The sequence below is a fragment of the Lycium ferocissimum genome, chromosome 11, assembly GCF_029784015.1.
Source record: "Lycium ferocissimum isolate CSIRO_LF1 chromosome 11, AGI_CSIRO_Lferr_CH_V1, whole genome shotgun sequence".
NCBI lineage: Eukaryota > Viridiplantae > Streptophyta > Magnoliopsida > Solanales > Solanaceae > Lycium > Lycium ferocissimum.
Window position 1 is genome coordinate 45,683,077 of NC_081352.1, and position 24,686 is coordinate 45,707,762.

A 24,686-nucleotide genomic window follows, 5' to 3' on the forward strand; every position below is an offset into this window, starting at 1 on the left:
TTGGGTGTGAAAGGACGAGGAGTTGGAGTTTCTTTGCCTTGGCAACTATTGTATAATCCAATACCTAATTAATATGGATAGGTCCGTTCTTTCTTGGAATATTCTACAATTCTTCCACCTATGGGTCCATATATTTCATCCCTGAAAGACAGGTCAACAGGTAGACGTAGTTGTTTACTTGTCACTAGCTTGACCCTATACACCACAAAGCTCATGGTCAACTATACAGCTCTTTAATATAATTTGAGTTTAACTTCTATACGAAAGTGTGTAGTTTTTACACCACTATCTTTGTTAAGGACGTTCTATATTGTTAGGATACTTAAAAGATATCTACAGATAAAAATTCTCGATACAAACGGTGTATATAACTTAAATGCTTTTATTATACAAAATATTATATTAATTACAAAAACGTTCAAATTAAAGACATTACGCTTTTTTATTTAAATTTTATTCAGCTGCAGCCGTACCATTGCATTGGCTCTTAACACTGCAATTTAACTTTATTATCTTTTCAATTTTATTTGATGCCCCAAGGGAACAACTTAATTAACCCCTAAATGAATGTAGGATGTTCATGATAAAATTGGTGGGGGGCGAGACAGAATTAAGTAGTAAACATTTTTTCTAGCCAACTTTACAGTAAGGCGTGGATTATTTCTTTCAAGGGGCAAATCTGCCTAAATACTTCACTCATACTTGCATTGTTCTACTTCCTAAGATTGAATCCCCCAAGGCTTCAAAGATTTTAGACCTACAAGTTTATGCAATGTTTCATGCAAGATCATTGCCAAAGTCATCAATATTAAGCAAAATTCTTCCTAAAATCATAAGTCCCCCAAGACTTCAAATATTTTAGATCTAGAAGTTTAACTTTTAGACCTATAAGTTTAAATTTTAGACCTCTTAAGTTTAAACTTTCCTTGATCACTAAAGAGATATGTGATGTTGATTACGGGAGAAAAAAGTAAACTTTCTGGCTGAAAATACAATAAATTGGAGCCTATTTACATGTAAAAAGAAGTCTGGAAAAGGAAATACAGATAAGGTGAATACTAAAAACATGATGGTCTCCAAATCCAGACGTATCTCTCCGAAGTGGGACTTTTGATTTGGAATTTTTGTAATCGTGACAAAATGGAGAAAGTATTATTTAATGGAATTAAAACACGTAGAAACATATTTTAATCATGACAGTTCCTGCAAATTAAACCCAAATTTATTTCATGGCAAAAGATGATGCGTCGATGATGCTTCATTAACGTCATATATTGTGTCGTTATAAGTTTTAGACCTGTACGTAATTATCATTTCATTATTTTCTCTCTTTTCAATTTAGTTAAGACTGATCAGTCTTGAAATAAAAGTAACGAAGCTTTTTTAAGAGATTTGTTCATATGCTATATAAATATTTTGAATTATTAATTACTGTGACTTATAGTACTTTTTACGCAGTTTCAAATATACAAATTTTATTTCGAAAAGTTAAAAATTTCACGTCTAACTTCATAGTTAAAATTTAAAAATTTGACTCTTGAAATTCGAACAACATAAGAGTAACAGAAGTCAAACTTCTATTTCAGTAATGGTGTTGTGTTCAAACAAAATGAGATACATAAATTAGGAGTGTATATGGACCAGGTTGGTTCAGGTTTTTTAAACACCAAACCAAACCAGTTGTGTCAGGTTTTTAAATTTTCAAACCAAATCAAACCAATAAAAGTCGGGTTTTTCAACTTCGAGTTTTCCCGGTGAAGTCTTCATACAAAACATATAACTTGCGCGTCAAATATATCTTTAGTCCTAGTAATATACAACTATCTAATCAAGGTAATTTCTTAAGAAAATAACACAAAATGTGAGATGAATAATGACATTGTACTAAAATATTCAACAAAAAATATAATCAAATCGCTAAACCATAATGAAAATGATCAAAATTTAAAGGCATTAAATCATGCTAAATAAGCACGGCTAATAAGTATTAATTACGACTAAATATTAAAAAAAAAACTAAATTAAATTATGTATTTTACAATGTCTTAACTAATGCAAAACTAAAAAATAAAAATCCAACATTATTGTTATTCATATCCTATTCAACTCTCCAGTCTCCACCCCGTCAAATCCACCTACCCTTCCACAGTTCCAATCCTCTCCACAAATAAATAAAAGATTTAAATTATATCCATTCAAATATGTTTACGTCATCAATTTTATGTGTGGTTATCCCGTGCTTTCAAATATTAAGTTACCAAACTTTTGTATCACAGAGGAGACGGGGACCAAAATAGGAATACAATGAATTGGCGACCAGTCAGGGCCGAAGCTAGGATATAGATAATGGGTTCGACCGTAGTTTTAGACTTTTAGTCAAAATCTTGTATTTGTCTTAATAAATCTATTGAATATGTATAGATTATTAATTTAGAACCCAACAATTCAAAAGAACAATTTCATTCATGCTAGGTTTAACTGATCTGATTCAAAACCATTTATCAACGAAAGCAACAAAAAGAATGGTATCAAAGATGATATAAGAAGAAATTAAAAACCAGAAAACTAGTGAAAAAATAATAAAGCCAAGAGGGACACATGAAACAAGTCAAACAACTACCTACGAGTAATTAATTAAAGCTCGAGTTAGTTACCAAAGCAAGAATCACCATTGAGAAGATGACATATACAAAGTATACTGGAAATAGGAAGAGAGATATTGACGCGGCTCAATCCAAAAATCACATGGCTAATCATATACTTAGCCACGTCTTCAGATTGAAAGATCAATATCTATATATATCTTCCTGAGTATAAGGTATTTTACCAGAGTTTGTGGGATTTCACTGAGTATGTTGTTGTTATTGTAATGTATAAATACGTACCTTCAATTCCCTTATTGAATAATTAGCTTTTTCTTTGGTATCCTTCTTTTTGCCACAAAAGATCTTTCATTTCTTGGGGTGATTCCGTCAAAAAGCCTAGTATCCTCCTAGTACTTACTCTAAAGCACGTGAAAATATTGAGACAAACTTTGGTGATTTATTTTGGGTGTGAAAGGATGAGGAGTTGGAGTTTCTTTGCCTTGGCAACGATTGTATAATCCAATACCTAATTAATGTGGGCAGGTCCGTTCTTTCTTGGAATATTCTACAATTTTTCCACCTATGGGTCCATTCCATTATTCATGCCAACAGGTAGTTGTTTACCTGTCACTAGCTTGACCCTGTACACTACAAAGCTCATGGTCAACTATACAGCTCTTTAATATAATTTAATTACTAAAGAGTGTAGTTTACATCACTTATACATCGTTAGTTTAAGGATGCTTCTATACTATTAGGTCACTCAAAAGATATCTACGGATAAAAATTTCGATACGAATGGTGTATATATATAACTTAAACGCTTTCCTTATATAGCACAAAACATTAATTACAAGGACGTTCAAATTAAAGGCGTTATGCATTTTTATTTAATTTTGTTGAACTCAAACCTTTGCTTTGGCTCATAATACTCAATTTTTCTATGTATCGTTCCAATTTTATTTGATGCCCCAAGAAGACGTCTTAATTAACACCTCGATCAATGTAGGATGTTCATGATCAAATTGGTGGGGGCCCGGGTGAGACTGAATTAAGTAGTAAACACTTTTGCTAGCCAACTTTACAGTAAGGTGTTGTGAAGATGAAAGTAGATCAAATTCTTCTACAGAGTTGCCACTGCAATGGGCAAAGCAATGACAAAGGATAAGCCCGTTGTGCCATTCGGAACGGAAAAACAATTTGTGTAGGTAACAAATTTGTCTTGTGTCTCCAAAAAAACGTCATGCGTGGCATTCTCTTGGCTTGCAAACAGTTTCAATCAAAGGCTTAAATGTGATTGATAGCCAACGGTAGAATTAGGAGCACAAGGCCACTGATAAAGGAAGTGATCATAAAGGCTATTTTTACTTGCTATCTTAATCTCATGCAGTTTTGCACTTTCAAAATCATACCAACAGAAGTTTCCTTGTGTAGCTAAGGAAATCAAGTGGGAGCTGCATGGATGAAAATGTCCTATGTTTGTGTCCTGTATGCAATAATTGAAATTATTTTGGTTAATTTCTGTGAAACTCACCTTAAGTTTCATGACCCGTTCAACTCTTTTGTTGTCTGACAAAATCCATAGCTCTATAAGCACTCACTAGTACTTCTAACATAATGGATTTTGCCTCACATGACCACAAGCGAGAAATTGTGGTAATTGTTTCACCTTCTGCAGGCAATTGTGATCTTCAGCCATGGATCAATCAGAAGCCAATTGGAACTCTCGTGGGTCTTTCCAGTAAATCACATCATCTAGCAAAACGCCAAGGCAATTTGTCCAATGCATATTAAATGGCAAGACAGATATATACAAGATGAGACTGTTTCCATTCCCCAGTCAACGAAGAAAATGCCTCTATCTTGTACGTTTTAGAGTATGTTCGCAGATTTGGAATACCAACCCGGAGTATTTCATAGTTGATCCAATCAAGTGATGCACGACCATGATCCCTTTTGCAAATGAATGTCAACGCTACATGTCCTTAAACCTTGTGGGGTCAAGGGAGGACTTTGTATTCTCTGGTGATGGGGTTGCATACAATAAAATGTGACTTTTCCTCGAAAAAGTTTGGGCAACAGAGAAGTAATCCATTTGAAGAGCCCACAATGTGCTTCCAAGGCATGTTGAGGAAATTACGGGAAGCGTCCAATGAGCCCCATTCTCCATCCTGCAGATCTTTAATCGTTGATACCCTCATATTGTGCACGACCGCACATCATACCTTATATTCTATTTGACACTGTACAAGAGATATGAGGTCGGATGAACCTAGGAAAGCGGATAACTCTGGGTCCAGCCTAATCTAATCCAACTTTCGCGAGTCATAGGATTCAAATTAAAATCGAAGAAATTGCACGGTTTTCCCTTCAAATGGGATTGTCTTTAATTTTTGTCCTTCAAAATTGAACTTATAACTGTTTTAAACTTACCTGGTGCTCTCTTACACTTTTTATTACAAAATATATGTATAGTTTTATTTTTTTAAAACATAACGATATATTACGAACCATGACGGATTTTCATATATTTTTTTTTTAAAATAATTTTTTTTTAAAAAAAATATTTTAAGTTTTTTTAAAAAAATATTTTTTTATATATTTTTTATTATTATTTTTTTTTTTTTGCTCAAATGCTTAAAAATTACCTCAAATTTTTGTGTATGAAATGTGTATGTGTGAGCGAAATTTTTAATATAATTTTTATACACAAAATTGTGAGCGAAAACTTAAGCCTTGAATATTGTATGAAAGTTGTTACAGTGTTGTTGTAGTTGTATTAATTTTTCAGAAACCAAATATGAACTTTATATACGAAAAATGTGAATGAAATTCTTAGTCTTGAGCGAGATATACACATTTCATACCATTCTCATATATAAAATTTTGAGCGTAATGTTTAAGCCTTGATCGAGATATACACATTTTATACGTTCTTCATCATAAAATTTGGGCGAACTTTTTAAGCCTTGAGCAAGATATACACATTTCATACACAAAAATTTGAGCAATTACTTTAAGTCTTGAATGTTGTATCAAAGTTGTATACAATGTTATTGTAGTTGTATTAAATTTATAGAAATCTAACATAAACTTTATACACGAAAATGTGAGCGAAATTTTAAGACTTGAGCGACATACAAATTTCATACTATTTTCATACACACAATTTTGAGTGGATATTTTAAGCCTCGAAAGAGATATACACATTTCATACATTTTTCATACCGTTTTCATACACTAAATTTTGAGTGAACTTTTTAAGCCTTGAGCAAGATATACACATTTCATACATAAATTTTTGAGCAAAAAAAAAAAAAAAAAAATTTTAAAAATAATTTTTTTTATGTTTCGTATAGGGTTTGTAATGTAATGTATTGTAAATATAAAACTATCGTCACGTTTTGTAAATATTTCTCCTTAAGATGTATATATACGTAGTTGCTATATAACTAGCGGGCATAAGTTTTTTAAGGGGGGCCAAAAATAACTTGTTGGATATTATGACGCAAAAATATAAACTTATGGCCCGCGAAAAAATTATTGGCCTTGAGGGACAAAAATTAAAGACCAGCACAAAATATGTACAAAAGTGCAAATGACCCTTCAAAATCTCATTCCAGCCCAACGCAGTACTTGAACTTTGGTTCTATTGCATTTTAAATTAATAGCATAAAATTTTATTCATATTTTTGCAAGTGAACTCCTATAAACACATGATAGTAAGCAGAAGTACTTCGAATGGACATCGAGTCTCCATTAAATTGCCTTTCATGAATATTTACTGTTCAAGTGCTCAACTTCCTATTAATACCAAAATTTAAATTCCTCGTTTGCCATTTTTTAAACAAAAACAAAAAGTAATTCCCATCCTATTCAACCGACATGCACCATTTTTAATCCTGCAAAACAGATAGAAGAAAGAAAAAATAAAAATCATAACATTCAACAATGAATTAAGCAAACTAAAATAACAATAATGCAAGATTCAAAAAAAATTTATAACCACTTCAAAGTCAACTAACAAAAGTCACTCATCCACAACGCTGTCATATTCAATGATTTAGGAGAAAGAAATCCATGCGCAGTATAGACAATTTAATCACAAACAAAAAAAATAATTACAAAACAAAGACAAATATCGAGAAGACCAGTCAATCAATGTTCTAACCAATGGATTTAAAAGGAATACTTCTACAAAAACAGAAAAAAGATAAATGCTGAAGTGAAAGTTGAAAGACTTGAGAAAAGACTTTACGTTTGGGACTTTGTTTTGTCATTTTGTTTAATTAGCTAATAATTGATGCTTTTAGTTTATTTTAAAAAAAAAAAAATTGGACCACAAGCCAGCCCAATCTAGTCCCATGAGGTAAGCAGACTGACTTGAGCTACGCTGAACAGTCCCAAGTTTAAATGATCTTAAAAAATGAGTCGAGTGTAATAAAATTTGAAGAAGAAAAAAGGTAAAAGTAAATATTCCTTGATGTCAAGGTTCGAGCTAAATGATCGAAAGGCTCAAGAACTCCACATAGCGAAACTTAGTCTTGTGCCATTCTTTTTTCTTCTTGAGTACGTGTGGGTTCGCTTTTCTTTCAAATTACACAAACTTTGTTTCGGTTCACTGACTTTCCAATTTCATGGCTAAAATTCAGGGTTGAGTCATTATTTTGCTTTAGATTTTCAAAGACTACTCTTCGGGTTCTCTTCTCATCAGGTCTGTTTTTTATTTTTTGTCCTTTTTCACCATTTGCCCAAATTTCTCCCAGTTTCATTATTTTCATTTGATGACCATGTATTTGTTTACTCCTACTTCTAATCATTTTTTAAAGAAGAAAAAGGTAAAATACTCTCTCCTAAAAAAGTTGTCACTGTTTGCTTTTAAAGAGTCAATTTAACTATTTTCGAAGCTAAATTGAATTAGAATAATTTAATATCTAAAATTAAAATTTAGATATTAAAATATAATACAAAAAATACTATAAATTGTAATTCTTTTTTTGGTTTCTCATCCGGTTAAAATACCACACATTGGCGATTAATGGGGATTCGTGTCGGGTAGGGCCCATTCGAAGTCTTGCTCTACCAAGGAAGTTGCAATTCTATGTAATATGTATATCAATATAGTGAAAAGTTTACAGCTTAAAATTGTAGAAATTAGTGTTAACTGCTGCTTTTACTTGTACATTGAATAGGATAGCTTAGACTGGTTGTACACAGTTAGTTATACAGTTAGTTACATAATTAGAGGTGGTTAGTTTACAGCTGGCATTTTATAATCAATGACATGTATATATTTGAGAAGTGTGGAATGAAAGACTAAGTCGGTTATTCTCTAAACTCAACGTGCCTACCTCTCTTCTTCCTCAATCACCTTATCTCTCTCAATCACCATTGATGATTCACAGTTAGGTTTCTCTTTTTAACATGGTATCAGAGCTTTGGTAAACGATTAAGACCTAGCTGATGAATTCAACCATGGAAGAACACATTGGAGAAGAAAGGTGAAGAAGCACACAGTTCGTCGACTTCAACGTGCAATTTCTAAATCTCACAAATCGGAGATTCTCGTGATCTGCAGCTGGTTAATTTTGTGCTTTACATCATCGATTGTTCTGTTTCACAATCGAATTGGAACAATTTTGCATTCAGTCATTCAATTAGTTGAAAATTGAAGATGGCGAATGGAATTCAAAGTTCGCCCTCATCGAACAATGAACAGACTGAACAATTCACGGACATTCATCCCAAGAGTCCTCTATATCTCCATCCATCAGATAATCCAGGTATTGTGTTAATTCCTCAACAGCTCACTGGAATTGAAAATTATGCTGGTTGGAGTAGTTCTATGAGGATTGCCTTGTTAGCTAAGAATAAATTAGGATTTATTGATGGAAAATGTCTTAAGGAACAGTACAAAGGGGATTTGGAACATGAGTGGGAAAGGTGTAATGCCTTTGTTCTATCATGGTTGAGAAATTCAGTTTCGAAGGAGTTAGCCAATGGCCTTATGTTTTCATCAAATGCACATAGTGTATGGAAAGATTTGAAGGAACGTTTTGACAAACGTAACCTAACTCGAATTTATCAATGCGCATCGTGAAATATCATTGAGTCAGGACTCTTTGAGCCGAGTACTTTTCTAGGTTAAAGAATCTTTGGGATGAATCTGATTCATTGGTTCCATTTCATGCCTGCAATTGTGATAAGTATAAGGAATATTCTGAACACATAGAAAGACAAAAGCTCATACAATTCCTAATGGGACTCAATGAGACATTTGCACAATCCAGGAGTCAAATTCTCATGACAGTACCTAGTCCTAACCTCAACCAGGCCTACAACATGATTATGCAAGATGAGAGTCAAAGAGTACAAGCAAACTTGATTTCTAACTCTGTTATGTCTATGCAACACCTAGACATACATGATTCTACTGCCCTGGCATCTATCCAAAACAATAGATACAAGAAGAGCAATGACTTGTATTGTGATAACTGTCACCTAAGGAACCATACTAGAAAGTCCTGCTACAAGTTGATTGGGTACCCTCACGATCATAAATATGCAAAGAAGAAGGGTGATGATAGGAATGATAGAGGGCATAATTTTGGAGAAGATGAATAATAGAGGACAAAGGTTTGGAGGAAACAGAAAACCTCAAGCTAACAATGTGACCTATGCTGATGGAATAGAGATGGGAGAATCAAGCTCATCATTTGCAGCCGCTTCTCCACTGGTAGTTCCAACAGTGCCAACATTTACCCCTGAGCAATACCAGCATGTTCTGAAGATGGTTGATAAGGACGACCTCCAACAACCCGTTCTAACATGGCAGTATATGTCAAAGAAACTTTTCCTCTTTGCCCGATAGTTGTCTTTACTGTTAGATACAAAACCTTGGGTGGTTGACACTGGAGCTACGAATCACATAGTCTCTAGCCTGGATTCATTACTTAAATCTACTGTAGTTCCTCCCCATTTTAGCTTTGTTCATCTGCCAAATGGTCAAACTACTGAAGTAAGGCACATTGGCACAGTGACTCTATTTGGCAGTACTGAGATACACAATGTGCTTCATGTCCCTCATTTTGAGTACAATTTGCTCTCCATATCTAAACTCACTAAAGAGCTAAACTATTGTGCCTTTTTTTATCATTTTTTCTATCTTTTTCAGGACCTTTGCACTGGAAAGGTGTTGGGGATTGGTAAGGAGAAGGAAGGTCTTTACTTGCTTCCATCTACCAAGCAACCTGCATTTGTCACAACATTAGGTTCAACCTCACGTCAATGCTTCTCTTCATCCACTCAAGCTCATCCCTCTATCTGGCATATGAGATTTGGGCATGCCCCAGTTGCAGTACTGCAGAAGATCACGACCTTGCAACCTCTTTTACAGAATAAGACATTCTCCCCTTGTACAGTTTGTCCTCTTGCAAGACAGACCAGATTTCCATTCCCCACTAGTACTTCTAAAACTACCTGTATTTTTGAACTTCTACATATGGATGTTTGGGGCTCATATAAACAATGTACTTACAATGGTCACAAGTACTTTCTCACAATAGTTGATGATTAATCTATAATGTCTTGGTTGTTTCTTTTGAGACTAAAGAGTGATGCCATTGTTTGTATAAAAAACTTTCTAACTCTCATTAAAACTCAGTTTTCTGCATGTGTCAAAGTTGTTAGATCAGATAATGGTCTTGAATTCTTCAATTCTCAATGTAACTCTCTATTTTCCTCCCTTGGAATAATCCATCAAAGCTCTTGTGTTCACACACCTCAGCAAAATGGTATTGCTGAAAGAAAGCATAGGCACTTACTAGAGATGGCTAGAGCCCTTAGATTTCAAGCCCACATCCCCATCAAATTTTGGGGTGAGTGTGTCATTGCAACCTGTTTTCTCATAAATAGGCTACCCTCCTCTTCTCTATCAGGCAAATCACCTTATGAAGCCTTTCATGGAGTTTCTCCTTCTTTTGATCATTTGAAGGTCCTAGGTTGCTTATGTTATGCAACCAAACCTCAGTTTACAGATAAATTTTCCTCCAAAGCTATACCTTCCATTTTCCTGGGATACTCAGACACACAAAAGGCTACAAACTCTACTGCATTTCCTCTGGTGTTTTCTTTGTTAGTAGGGATGTCTCCTTTAGAGAAATTGTTTTCCCTTTTAAGTATCCTAGACACACCTTCTTAGCACCAGACTACTCTCACACTATTTTTCCTACTCACTCTTCATCCTATCCACATCCTACAGACACTGTTTTTCCTCCAACTGCAACACCTCCTGCTACCTCTTCATCCCCATCTCCCACTTCACCTTCTCAGGACTCTGTCCAATCAGCTATTGACCCGCCATCAATTGCCTCTGCACCTCCTATTGATTATGCATCTGATCCCTCTTTTCCATCTGACCCTGCACTCTCTCCTTCTTCTTCTTCTTCTTCTTCTTCTTCTTCTTCTTCTTCTTCTTCTTCTTCTTCTTCTTCTTCTTCTTCGTTTCCTCCATCTCTTCCCTCTCCTTCACACATACAACCTGCTGCTAGAAAATCTACAAGAGTTTCTAAACCTCCTATTTGGCACACTGATTATATCACCAAATCTTCTACCTCACACCCTATCTCCAGTTCCATGACTTACTCATCTATCTCACCTTCCTACAAGTCATACCTTACAGTTTTTTCTGCTTCAGTCCCTGAACCTTCCTCTTTCACTCAAGCTGCTCAAGATAGTAGTTGGGTCCAGGCTATGGAACAAGAGATTGCTGCCCTACATGACAACCACACTTGGGAGATTGTTGACTTACCTGTAGATAATACTCCTATTGGTTGCAAATGGGTTTTTAAAATAAAGTACAAGGCTGATGGCACTATAGAGGAGAAAGGCCGGGTTGTTGCTGAGGTGCATCCACGGTGAAGGTTTGGATTACCATGATATCTTTTCCCCTGTGGTTAAAATGGTAACTGTAAGGTGTGTCATTTCCTTGGCTGCTCAATCTAATTGGCCTCTTTTGCAAATGGATGTCTATAATGCTTTCCTCCAAGGTGACCTACATGAAGAGGTTTACATGACCTTGCCTCCTGGTTTTAGTAGCCAGGAGGAGCATAAAGTATGTAGGCTACTTAAGTCCCTATATGGCCTGAAACAAGCCAGTAGGCAATGAAATCTTAAACTTACCACAGCTTTGACAGATTCAGGCTTTTCTCAAAGTAAACTGGATTATTCCCTATTCACTAAGATTAATGGAACTGGTATAGTCATCATACTTGTATATGTTGATGATCTATTGATTACAGGCAGTGATCCAGCACTGATTCAAGAAGCCAAATCCATTTTACATCAAAACTTCAAAATGAAGGACCTAGGTGAATTGAGATTTTTCCTTGGGATTGAATTTGCCAGGTCTGCCAAAGGTATATTAATGAATCAAAGAAAGTATGCCTTGGAATTGATAGCAGAGTGTGGATTAGGGGGAGGAAAACCAACTGCTACTCCTCTTGAACAAAATCAAAAACTCACCAATCTTGAGTATGGTGATATGTTCAAAACAACTGATGGTGATGACAAACTCAAAACAACTGATGATGATACAGAACTGGAAAACAGAAGAATATATCAGAGACTGATAGGAAGATTGTTGTATCTAGCCATAACAAGGCCAAATATTTCCTTTGCTGTGCAGCACCTAAGCCAGTTTATGCATGCCCCCAAAAAGTCACACTATGATGCAGCCTTACATGTAGTCAGATACATCAAGAAACAACCTGGCCTAGGAATCTTAATGAGTGACGAACTTGCAAGATCAACTGCATTTTGTGATGCTCGTTGGCATCTACCTATATTGTAGAAGTCGATATGAGGTTTTGGTATAAAGTTTGGTGATTCCTTAGTCTCATGGAAATCTAAGAAGCAGAGCACAGTGTTAAAGAGCTCAGCAGAAGCTGAGTATAGAAGCATGGCAACAATAGTTGCTGCATTGTTTGGTTGCAAAGTTTGCTACAAGAGCTGGGTGCTATAGTTGAGTTACCAATGGACCTATACTGTGACAACAAGGCAGCACTACAAATTACCTCAAACCCCATGTATCATGAAAGGACTAAGCACATAGAAATAAACTGCCACTTCATTAGAGAAAGGATACTAGAAGGCCTAATAAGAACTGAGCACATTGCAAGCAAGGAACAAATGGCAGACATATTCACCAAGGCTCTGGGAAAAGGCTCCACAATGACATGTTGTTCAAGTTGGGATTAGTTGACATTTTCAAGGACCCAACTTGAGGGGGAGTGTAGAAATTAGTGTTAACTGCTGCTTTTACTTGTACATTCAATAGGATAGCTTAGACTGGTTGTACACAGTTAGTTACATAATTAGAGGTGGTTAGTTTACAGCTGGCATTTTTTAATCAATGACATGTATATATTTAAGAAGTGTGGAATGAAAGACTAAGTCGGTTATTCTCTAAACTCACTGGTGCCTACCTCTCTTCTTCCTCAATCACCTTATCTCTCTCAATCACCATTGAAGATTCACAGTTAGGTTTCTCCTTTTAACAAAAATGTTTATCAAAGTCCGTATAATTTAAATCTCGAAAAGAAAAACATAATTGGGACAGAGAGATTAGGAAATTAACACTTTTATTTGACCACTATCATGTTCTCACAAATTTACAGAATTGCAATTTCTTAAAGCATATGACTAGTTTTTATGCTCTCTTTTATATTAGTTTTTTATATGTAGGTCAATTGACCGAATAATATCAAAGTATTATGCGTCTTTAGTATATTTTTTTTTGTTGTTTGATTTATCGTCGTTCAAGGCTTGCAAATTATAAGCTTCCAGTGACGTCCTGTTATTTCGATTCCAACTAGTGGTATCAGCGCCAGATTCATTCATCTCAATGGATCTGTAATTTCATTGTAGAAAAAGAACTACTTTCAACCACTTTTAACCCATTTTCAACCAAATTTTAACCTTGCATTTATTTTTAACGCAGGGCTACTTTAAACCAATTTTAACCCTTACTTTTATTTTTAACGCAGGGCTACTTTAAACCAGTTTTAACCCATTTTTTAACCCATACTATTTTTAACCGTATTTCAAATCATGACAAGCAATAATCTCTCTTTCAATGCCCCACAAACCTTCACTGGTGAAAACTATCAAATTTGGTCAGTTAAGATGAAGTCTTATCTTGAAGCTTATGATTTGTGGGAAGTTGTCAAGGAAGATAAACCCATAGAACCACTCCCTGAAAATTCTACTCCTGCCCAAATCAAAGCTCACTCAGAAGAGAAAACCAAAATTTTTACAAAGCCAAAATTGTGATTCAAAATTCTGTTGCTGATTCAATTTTTTCTACAATTATTGCATGTGAAACAACAAAAGAAGCTTGGGAAAAACTTGAAAAGGAATATCAAGGAAGTGAACGAGACAGACAAATTCAAATTTTGAATTTGAAAAGAGATTTTGAATCTCTTAGAATGCAAGAGCATGAGACAATCACTCAATATTCTGACAGAATTTCTTTGATTGTCAATAGAATCAGGTTGCTTGGCAAGAATTTCAAGGATAACAGAATAGTTGAAAAAATCTTTGTGACTATTCTTGAGAGATTTGAGTCTAAAATCTCCACTCTAGAAGAGTCTAAAGATCTCTCTACTATCTCTCATGCAGAATTAATAAGCGCTCTTCAAGCACAAGAACAAAGAAGAGCTTTCAGACAAGATAAAGTTGTCGCGGGTATTTTTTATGCAAAACACCAAAAAGGAAAAGTCAACTATCCTCCTTGCAAATATTGCAAAAAAAAAAAAAACACTAGGAAAAATTTTGTTGGTGGAGATCAGATGCAATATGTGGAAATTACAAACAAGCCGGTCATGTTACCAAAGTGTGCAAGTTCAAAGACACCCTAGGCAATTCACAAGCATTACTGGTAGAGAAGATAAGGAGGATCAACTCTTTTAGATTGCCGCAACAGAAGCAACGAAGAATGCATTTTTCTAGAACAATCAAGTCTTCAAACTCAAGTTGGATACATCAACTTGAGTTTGAGGGGGAATGTTAAAATTTACTTTCCTTCCGCTTCATGATTTAATTAGTGGTAGAAATATTTACTTCCTTTTTGGCTAGAAATATTCTAGAACATTTAGTTTTCTTCTAAGTCTGGTTACTACATTAATTATAGAATATTTAGTTTCCTTTTAGTTTAGTATCTTTATTTTATTCTCTTTACTTTTCTATAAATAGAGATGTATTCTTTTATTTTTCAATGCAAAAACAATTCAAGAATCAATACAAAGAGTTATAGTTTATTCTCTCTTCAATTTTCTCTCTCGGTTTTTTTCATTCCATAACACTAGTAACCTTTATATAAATGAATATGCACATTCTTTTTAATTAAAAGGTAATCAAATTCCTCAGTTAGATTTATGTTAGCAACAGAGAAGAAACTAGTGAATGAATATTGTCAGAAACACGGAAGCTGAAAAAAGATTATTTCAATTTATTAATAAAATACAAGAGATTAGTACAATATATATATATATATAAGAAAATAAACAGAAGGAATAAAATATTCTATCATTAGCGTAGTGGATCCTAAAATAAGATATGTACTATTCACATTTTCTAATGTATATTATTCTGTAAATATCACTACTAAAAAATCTCTATTTTCCCATTGATTTTCCATTGAAAAATGTTCAGTGGCTATTTCCCACTGAATGTCGGTGGGAAAATCTTAAATAGAGTAGTGTTTTCACATGAAAAAAGTAGGAAGTTTCCCAGCGTTTCAGTAGGAACATGTTTCCCACCCTACGTTTTTCCAGTGAGTTGGTTCTGTGGGAATGAGATGGGAAAATCATGTTTTATAGCACAAATTTCCCACGTGAGAAAAACATCTTTTTCTAATAGTGTATATTTTACATTCTTTTTGTTTTTAACGCGGTGTCCGATACCCCTTTAAGACCCCAAATAATCCAAATATATGCTACCAAATTTAAACAATATGTAATATTATCGCCAACATTTTGTAAAGTATAATCCAAATATATGCTAAATATTTAAAGAGTATGTAATATTACTGTCAACATTTTGTAATATATCATTCAAATATATGCTACCATAAAACAATACTATCTAATATTACAATCAACATTTTGTAAAATATATATCTCTAAATATGTGATCATATTTTAATAATATTAAAAGAGCCAAAATAATTTTTTGTCAAAATCTAATTTGATTCACTATATCCCGCAGAATTACAATAATATAGAACTGTTATTAATTTTCCACAAATATTTGGAACCCTGTGTTATAAATGAAGAGAAAAAACTGTTAATTAGACATATTTTGTATTTCATAACCTCAAAATATTAAACAAATGGCAAAACTTAGCATCTCAAAATCTCTTTATGGCGTTATTTTCATTGTGTTCCTTCTTTCAGGTATTTAGTTTCACTCTTTTATTTTGTTTTTGGTACATTCTTTCACCCCCTTTACAGTTTACACTACAATTGACCAGTAGTAATAGTAGTATGAACCTTATGTCCAAAATTGATACTCTTTTCTTTTATTAATTTGTTATCTTTTTCGCTTTCTTTATCATGGATTATAATATGTGTCCAGCCAGAGAATAGTATCAAGAATGAGAAAAACACCCCGAAAAGGAGAAACACACACCACCACCAAAAGAAGCATTTTTTTTTCTATTTCTACTCCCCCACGTCATTTTTATTTGTCACTTTAACAAAACCAATTTGGTACAAAGTATTTGAAAATCAAGAATACATTATTTTTGCCCCCCGTTTCACCTTTAGTTTTCCAATAATACATATAGTCGTAAACTGAGAGATAGATATAATTGAATTAAATACCATTTATAATTGATTTATTAAATATATATTTTTCTTAATGTGTATCGAAACCTTAAGCGTCCTATAAAAAGCAAAACTCCAAGAAGCACGGTGGATAAGTAGTGCCACATGTGAGTCCATGTGAATTCGGTAACTTTGGTCTAGACAAAGTATATTGTATCATGAAATTCACTAAATATTGCATAAGTTCGATTTTGAAGGGCAAAAATTAAAGACCAGCCCATTTGAAGGGCAAGCTGTGCAATTATTTCTAACAAAATTGTTGGTGTGTGCAGTTCCCGAGATATGGGTTGAGGCAAAAGAATGTAACGAAGGGCTGCCGTGGGTGACGACAGATTGCGAAGGAGAAGAGCCAGGCGGGCAATGTTGGAACGAATGTCAAAATAGGCACGGTTTAAGTGTCAAAGCTAGCTGCAGAGGCGATGTTGGTATGCCCACTCAATTTTGCTGGTGTAGCTGGCCTTGTTAATGCCTAAAATACTACTCATGCAGCTTATATGTACTATTCTGGTCATTTATAAGTAATAATATATGTTAGGGTATTTTTCAAGTAATATGGAGAACAGTGTACTTTAGCTTACGAGTAGTTAGCAACTTATATTATCAATTCCGAACTCACAACGTGTTTCATTGAGGTGCCGTATTTGTGATGGAAGTGGCGACGAGAAGCAAAATTAGCCTATAAAATATAACATGCTTAACCTATTCATTAACCTGCTCATTCATTAGCTCAATCATTTTTGACCGATCTAATAGCCAGTGTAAAAACTAAGCTGACTTGGTCTAATATGTTACTTAAACATTTTGACCGGCCTAGTAGCCATGCGATTTTTTTTTTTTTTTTGATAAACAAATTATTTAAAAATAAAATAAAATAGAACTGGTATGAATTGGGCTAGATGGTTTATGACGAGCCCAAGATTTTTCTAACCCAAAAATAAATTTTTGGAACCAAACTAACCTGTTAAAAAAAAAAAAAAAAAAAAGAACCAAACTAGGCTTCACGCACAGAATCTGTGCGTGAAGTGCCTTTCCACCCCGGCCCCAACATTTATTATTTGGAAATCAAACTTAAAATTAAGCTTTTTTCCATACTTTGACCGAAAATTAGTCACGTTTCAAAACACCAGAATATAAATATTTTATATAGAGCTTAATATTTTTTTTTCGTGTACAATAATATCGACTCATTACATCAAGTATACATATACATTTAGATCGTCGTTTTAGAGGTTGTAAAGTGCTCCGAAGTAAGTTTGAAAACTTGTTATACATATACATTTAGATCGTCGTTATGGGGTTCTAATTAATATAGGACGCATTCGCACGAGTTATTATTAATCGACAATAAATACTAAAATAACTAATTATCATTAAAAAAATAATACCCAAAAATATATATAATATTAACATAAAATGTACATTTTATTTACAAATATACAATCTCCTAAGGCCTAAGGATCCTCCTAACCCCACCACCCTCACTATCATCAGGATCCTCTCTCCTCCTCTTAATGACAGGATGATTTATGGCATGATCATCCCCTTCTTCAGACCCTGGGTGAAAATATGCTTCCTGTGGGAGACGGCCGCGGTCTCCACCTGAGTAGCCTTAGTAAATGCCTCAGGAGATGACTCAATCGAAGGAGACTGGACCACAGGAGCAGAAGAATGAACCTGAAATAACATATAAAGAATTTAATGTTTCATAAACTAAACATGAAATAACATATAAACAATTATTTAATAAATTATTTCTTTGTGAAAAAACAAACATCCGTGTGTCGACGCCCCTTGAGATGGGCGGTCGAGAGGGCTCCTTACCGGCTCCTTAACGGTCTCCGAGCGCTACCCGGAGCCGTAGGCGGGAGGTGGAGACGGGTCGATCCGAACAAGAGGAGACGGGTCCACGGGCGCAGAAGAATGAACCTATAATATATGTAAATAATTTGGTTTAGATTAATAAAATAATTAATTAATACATTATTTTATTGTAACAAAACAAACCTGTGTGTCGATGGGCTCCTGAGATGGCATGTGAGAGGGCTCTGGCGCGGCCCGCGGAGCGGAGATGCGGATGGTGCCGCGGAGGCTGGTCGTAGGACGAAGAAAGTAGTCATCGAAAATAATATCCAAGTTTATGTCCTCATCTCCGTCTCCCATACGTAGATCACTAATCGGCTTTGTGGAAATGATGACCAAGGATCATAATGTGGGAACATCTCTGGCGTATATCCAGGTCTCTGTGAAGTCGACGGCCTGGAAGAAGAAGTCGACTAGATATTTGTAGCCGACGAAGCCTGATGGCCTATATTGTCAGGCTCATCTACTAGACCTCTGCCAGCCCGACCACCTCTGCCAGCTCGACCACCTCTATCAGCCCTACCACCCTCAAGAACACCCTATGGTGCAGGCTCTGGAACATCCTTATCGACACGATACCACTCCTGTGCCCATGTCATACCGGTGTCGGTAAGCTGAACTATCCGTGCTGCATATGCCGCTATCCCCGGGGTCGGTGGACTCGTCGGGGAATACTTTCTACGGCGTATCATCAGAGTCATCTGTAGCTGCATATATTTGCAAATTTTAAGAATTGAATAAATTCATAAAGTAATACTAATAAGACGATGGATTAAGTTTAATACTAATAAAACTTACTAGCGCCTCATAAGCTCTTGAGAGTGATGCATATCCTCGACCATCAGGACGCGGGGTCGAGGGGTTGGCAATCAAGGAGCGAGTGATACGCATGTACCACGTCATGTACTCATGGACCGGAGTGTCATGTACGACCGCCGCTAGAGTCGTCATCCTCGCGTTCCATGCATCGACTTCTTGGAGAATACGTGCCCACCATGCCACACTGTCGATTGAACGCTCGTCCCTGGTATAGTGGGTGTGCTCCCAACGTGTAGCCACGGGTATGTTCTGCACATGCCCAAACTGTCGTAATACGCGGTCGGGCGTGTGATGCTCAACGATGTCCATATGGATCAATGGACACCGTGCCATCCACATGTGCTCCCCAGCCCTACAAAACGCCGGCAGCAGACCCAAAATCTGATCATACGGCGTCCATATGAAAGCCTATAAAAGGAATTCAACTAGTTAACAATAAAAGACTAACAAAAATAACAAACTAATGTTAAATAAAAAAAACTTACCTCGGGCGCCGTCATGCGGTCTAACTGATCCCTAAACGGGAGAATGACATGGTGCGTCTCCACACCTCTGGTACGGCCTTGTGACCATCTCCGCGCGTATAGCATATCCTCAGCAACATAGTCATCGGGAGGGTGAGCAGCTATGGGATGAAAAAGCCTAGTCCACACCCATATCTATCATAGTCATCAAAAAAATTATTTATCAGTCATCATTTCGAAAAAATATATTTAGTGTTTTATTACACACACTTAAATATATTACCCGGAGTAAGGGCTAAATGCGCCGACCTCAAGCCTCTCGCCCATGTAGGCTCGATCAAATCCTCCGTACACGTAAGCCGGACGGCGGCCCCAACTGTAACATCCCAGCTGGTCTAGATACTCAATAAAGAGCAGATACCTCATGCTCATATCCGCACTCGACGTGTTCAGGAACATAATGCCCCTGAATATGATGAGAAGATATAAGCGAGCACGTCGGTCAACATCGCCGAGGCGTCGCTCGTCGAATCTGGATCCTCTTCGCATCTACGAGGCGCAAGTGAACATGGAGGAGGACCGTAAACAACCGACTCCGTCCACGCATATCCCTGCGGAGACTCGAAACCCGGTGAGCCTAGTCAACTCACCCGGCGATACGGCGTCTCCGTGAGGCTCCACTCTATACAATGCACATCGTCCATCAATCACAGACGATAAATCACCTTGACATCCTGCAGGGTGATGGTAGCCTCGCCAGTGCGGAGATAAAATGTATGGGTCTCCGGTCGCCAATGCTCAATCATGGCCGTCACTAGAGTCCTATCGTGCATAAGCCGACCAACCTCGATGCAGAGGTAGATACCGCCCGACGTAGTATATCTATGACACATGAGGATGTGGGGAATAACCTCGAATATCCCATGTTGACTCCCCCGAACGGGCAGAACACTTACTCAGGATACCAGTGCATCCCATACATACTGGGACCTATGCTCATGCTATGGATAAAGTACCTCTCTGTTGTCGAAGGGCCCCGGCTCCATGGTGATGTCCTATCTATTTTAGGCATTTTAAATTAATCATTAATACATGAAGTAAGGATTAAAGTGGTATATTTTTTACGCATTTTAAATTAATCATTATTTTTTTAATTAATCTCTAATACGTAGTATTAGTTATGTAATCTTTTACCGAGAAATTATACAAAGGATTGAATCCTAAACTAAGAATTTTCAATTTCTAATTAGCAAATAAATAAATTAATAATTAAAGATATAAAGATTAATAATTAACAAATCAAAAAATTAACAATTAGCTAGCAAACAATTAGCATATAATTAATAAATAAACGATTAACTAACTAATCAAATAATTAACAAATTATTAGCATATAATTAATAAATAAACAACTAACTAACTAATCAAATAATTAACAAATTATTAGCATATAATTAATAAATAAAAAATTAACTAACTAATCAAATAATTAACAAATAAACAATTGGCTTAACAAAAACTAAATAAATAATTAGTTAGTCTAACAATTGAAATAACTAATCTAACAATTGCCAAATACTAAATAAACAATTAACAAATTAACAACAAATAAACAAACAAAAAAATTTAAAAAAATGAAAAAACGGACTGAAAACAGCCCTTTTGAGCACAAAAAAAGTGCGTAAAAGTTTTTTTTTTTTGTCCATATTCGCACAATAGTAATGCTTAGGTTAATAATGTAATAGAAAAATCGTAGTAAAATACCTAGATTGAAGCTTTGATTTTGAGTTTCTTAATTGAATTATACGCCGCTTCATTGCGAAGAAACTTGTTCCTAGACTTCAATATACCAAAAATATTGACTTTTGGGTTGGAAATCAACAAGAAAATGATGTTTTTGATCGCGTGGGACCTCGAAAAGGGACCTTTAATGGCTGATTTTCCTTTTTTTTTTTTTTTTTTGAATTGGGGGACCAGTGGTGGGGAAGAAGAAGGGCGTAGATTTATTTTTACGCATCGTCATACAGCGCGTAAAAGGACTTAAGTGTAAAACTACACTGTCCTTTTACGCACATAACCAGCATGCGTAAAGTTATTTAGGTTTTTTTTTTTTTTTTAAATGGGTTATTTTGGTTAAAAATTTATTTTAGTACACAAAATCTTGGTAAAGTAAAAAGTATGCACCCTATTCAATTAAGTAACTACTCCAACTTGAAGGAACGAAGGTGAAAACATTCTAATCCCTTTATTTATGTTGCATAGCAATACAAAGAAATATTTCTAATATTTTAATATTTAATATTCTGCTAAAAATACTTAGATTAGATTTAAAATTTCATAGAAATTGATCTATTAATTTTTTAATTAAGATTATCATAGTAAAATTATAAATTAAGGATAGAATGATTATTTTGTACTACATCGATCTATCCCATTATATATGGCACGGTTGCCATAAGGAGATTTTAACAACAACTTCGTTATGAATTTTAAATTTATTTTATTAATTTTTATCAGAAAAATTATGGAATTTGAAGTTTGAAATTTACAATAAAAATTAAATAGCTTGACCCAATGAGAGGTGATCGCACTTTAATAACTTAATGTTGAATTTAATTATTTCCCACAACTGAACATAAGAAATAAAATTCTAAACAAATATATGGCTACCGACAACATACATTTTTGAGTGGGAAAGATTAGTTCAACCGTTACAAAATGGTACAAATATACCCCGCTGTTATAAAATGGTGCAAGTATACCCTATTCGCTGACAGAATTTTTTAAAAAAAAAATCATTTAGGTTATTTTTTAATTAAAAAATAACACGTGACTTTAAAAAAAAATTACTCATATTTTTTTAGAAGACATATTTTTCTAATGTCACATAGTAATTTTTTTCTGATAGGTCGGATTTGATTCGTTTTAAAAAATGGATAGACTTATTGGGCCTGGGCAAAAGCTTCGCTATCGTCACTAGTGTGAGTCATATGGCGCACAAGGGCTTCTAGAGGAAATGTAATTTAATCTTCAGATTTCGTTATCTATTGCCTTTTATTCCTTTTGTGCAACTAATTAATTAGTTTGTTAGAGGACTACGAATAGTTAGATGACAAGTGTACAATTAATTAGATTTTCTTTCTATAAATTTTACATTGTACAACTGAAGCAATGTACACAAAAATACATGCTCATTTCATCTATTTTTCTTCCATTTTAACAATATATTAAAACAATGGCCAAGTCTAGCATCTCAAAATCACTTCATGACGCCATTTTCATTGTGTTCCTTCTCTCAGGTATTTACTTTCACCCTTTTAGACTACAATTGACCTGTAGTAGTAGTAGCAACAGCAGCTTAAGTTATAAACGTTATTGCCAATTTTTTCCTTTTATTAATTCGTCACCTTTTTCGCGTTCGCCCCCATGGATTTATAATTTTTGTCCAGACGAAAATTCAAATAACTAGAGAAAGGAGAAAGATAACGCATAAATAAAATTGTGGCAAACATAAAATTCTGTGCAAACTGGTTGCCAAATCACAGTCCTCCTGCCTTTGAGCCAAAAGAATCTGATTCAAAATGATTTGACATTTACGAGTTTGTGTTAGAAAAAGAACAAGCATAATAGAGAAAATAAGACTAGCTTTAAGGCATAAAAGATAGCATAGTGACTTTTAAAACATATTAAATCTATATTCATTAGTAAATTACGGGTAAACTAATATCGTGATATAAAAAAAGCCAAAAATCATACATATTAATTTTGGTAACCACTTCGTCAGAGAAACTTAAATTCAAATAAAACCGAATTATCTATTAAATTTTAAGAAAACATATAATATTTGCATTTGAACACTCTTATTCGTATGAGTTTTAAAGTTGAAGTCGGCATTGACTTATAGCGTATTTAAGAAAAGCTACTTTCACCGGTGTGAGACAAACCCACAATCCCTATAATAACAAACTATTATGCTACAAAAAAGTCAAAATTAGTTATGAACTTCGTAACTAATCCGCCGCAAAATTGATTTTAGCTAAAAAAAAATCTGATGATCCGTCGCTATATAAAGATTAGCAACGAATTTTGTTGTTTAGTTATCAAATTTGTCCGTCACTAATTAACGTATTTTTTTTAATAATGTTACAAAATGTTGATATATATATATATATATATATATATATGCAGTTCATGAGATGATAGGGATTGAGGCAAAAGAATGTAATGAAGGGCTGCCATGGGTGACAACACATTGCCGAGGAGAGGTGGCGGAGGGGAACTGCTGGGTTGAATGTCAAAAGAGACACGGTATGGATGTCAAAGCCAGTTGCAGAGGCAACGTCGCTTTGCCTACTCAGTTTTGTTGGTGCAGCTGGCCGTGCTAATCCCTAGAATAGTGCTACTCCCTTACGCCCTTAATGCTATTGTCAAGCGATTTTTCCATTTTGCTAATCTCTTGCATCTATATATAACAATGCAACTGATAACTTTTGCTTTCAAGTGATTGATATTTGATTACAATTTTTACAAACAAAAAAAATTATAGAAATTGATGTTATAAATGCCCCGAGTAGTAGAATTCTTTAAAATACCGAATGGTCCCTAATGAAATTAATTACTCGAGGATAAATGCTTAAATTATTTTAGAGGTGTAATGTAAAGAACTCGACAAATTACGTTAGAATGGGTTCTGTTGACTAGATACCCAATTTGATCGACCAATAAAAGGCTAAAATCATTTTCTGAAGTAAATAAACGGACTCTATCATAGTTACATGGAATACTATCTTTTCTCTCTCGTCTAGCACATATATTTTCAAGAGTATAAAAGTACAAGGCAAGAGCATTAATTCTATTTCCTGAAGAATTTCAAGCCTTCCGACAAACTCGAGATCTAGTCAACAGTCAACATTCAAAGGTCAACAGTCAACTTCAACATTTTAGACTTCTCTTCTGTTTGTTTTTGACTCCATCATATCATTATCATGGAGCAGTTTAATATAATGAACTTTTATCGATGAATAGTTGGTCTCTCGACTAATTTTAACATACAAAACTATTCCAGAGATGAG

The 24,686-nt window shown here is 34.8% G+C and overlaps 2 protein-coding genes and 1 long non-coding RNA gene across 3 annotated transcripts; all 3 read left to right on the plus strand.

Annotated features, from left to right (window-relative positions):
• The first annotated feature begins 7,933 nt into the window (after positions 1-7,933).
• On the plus strand, positions 7,934-10,313 carry LOC132036600 (uncharacterized). The gene is made up of 2 exons (XM_059426969.1): positions 7,934-8,368; positions 9,760-10,313. The coding sequence occupies exons 1-2, from the start codon at positions 8,267-8,269 to the stop codon at positions 10,159-10,161; spliced, it is 504 nt and encodes a 167-aa protein (XP_059282952.1). The 5' UTR covers positions 7,934-8,266; the 3' UTR covers positions 10,162-10,313.
• A 321-nt stretch (positions 10,314-10,634) lies between these two features.
• Positions 10,635-11,504, plus strand: LOC132038404 (cell wall integrity and stress response component 1-like; the record flags this gene model as incomplete). Its single annotated transcript, XM_059429078.1, has 1 exon — positions 10,635-11,504. A coding segment is annotated over one exon (870 nt), but the record flags the coding sequence as incomplete, so codon positions are not given.
• Positions 11,505-22,792: 11,288 nt separating this feature from the next.
• LOC132035876 (uncharacterized) lies at positions 22,793-24,114 on the plus strand. Its single transcript, XR_009409457.1, has 2 exons — positions 22,793-22,913; positions 23,803-24,114. It is a non-coding gene; the product is annotated as an uncharacterized LOC132035876 (long non-coding RNA).
• Positions 24,115-24,686: the final 572 nt, after the last annotated feature.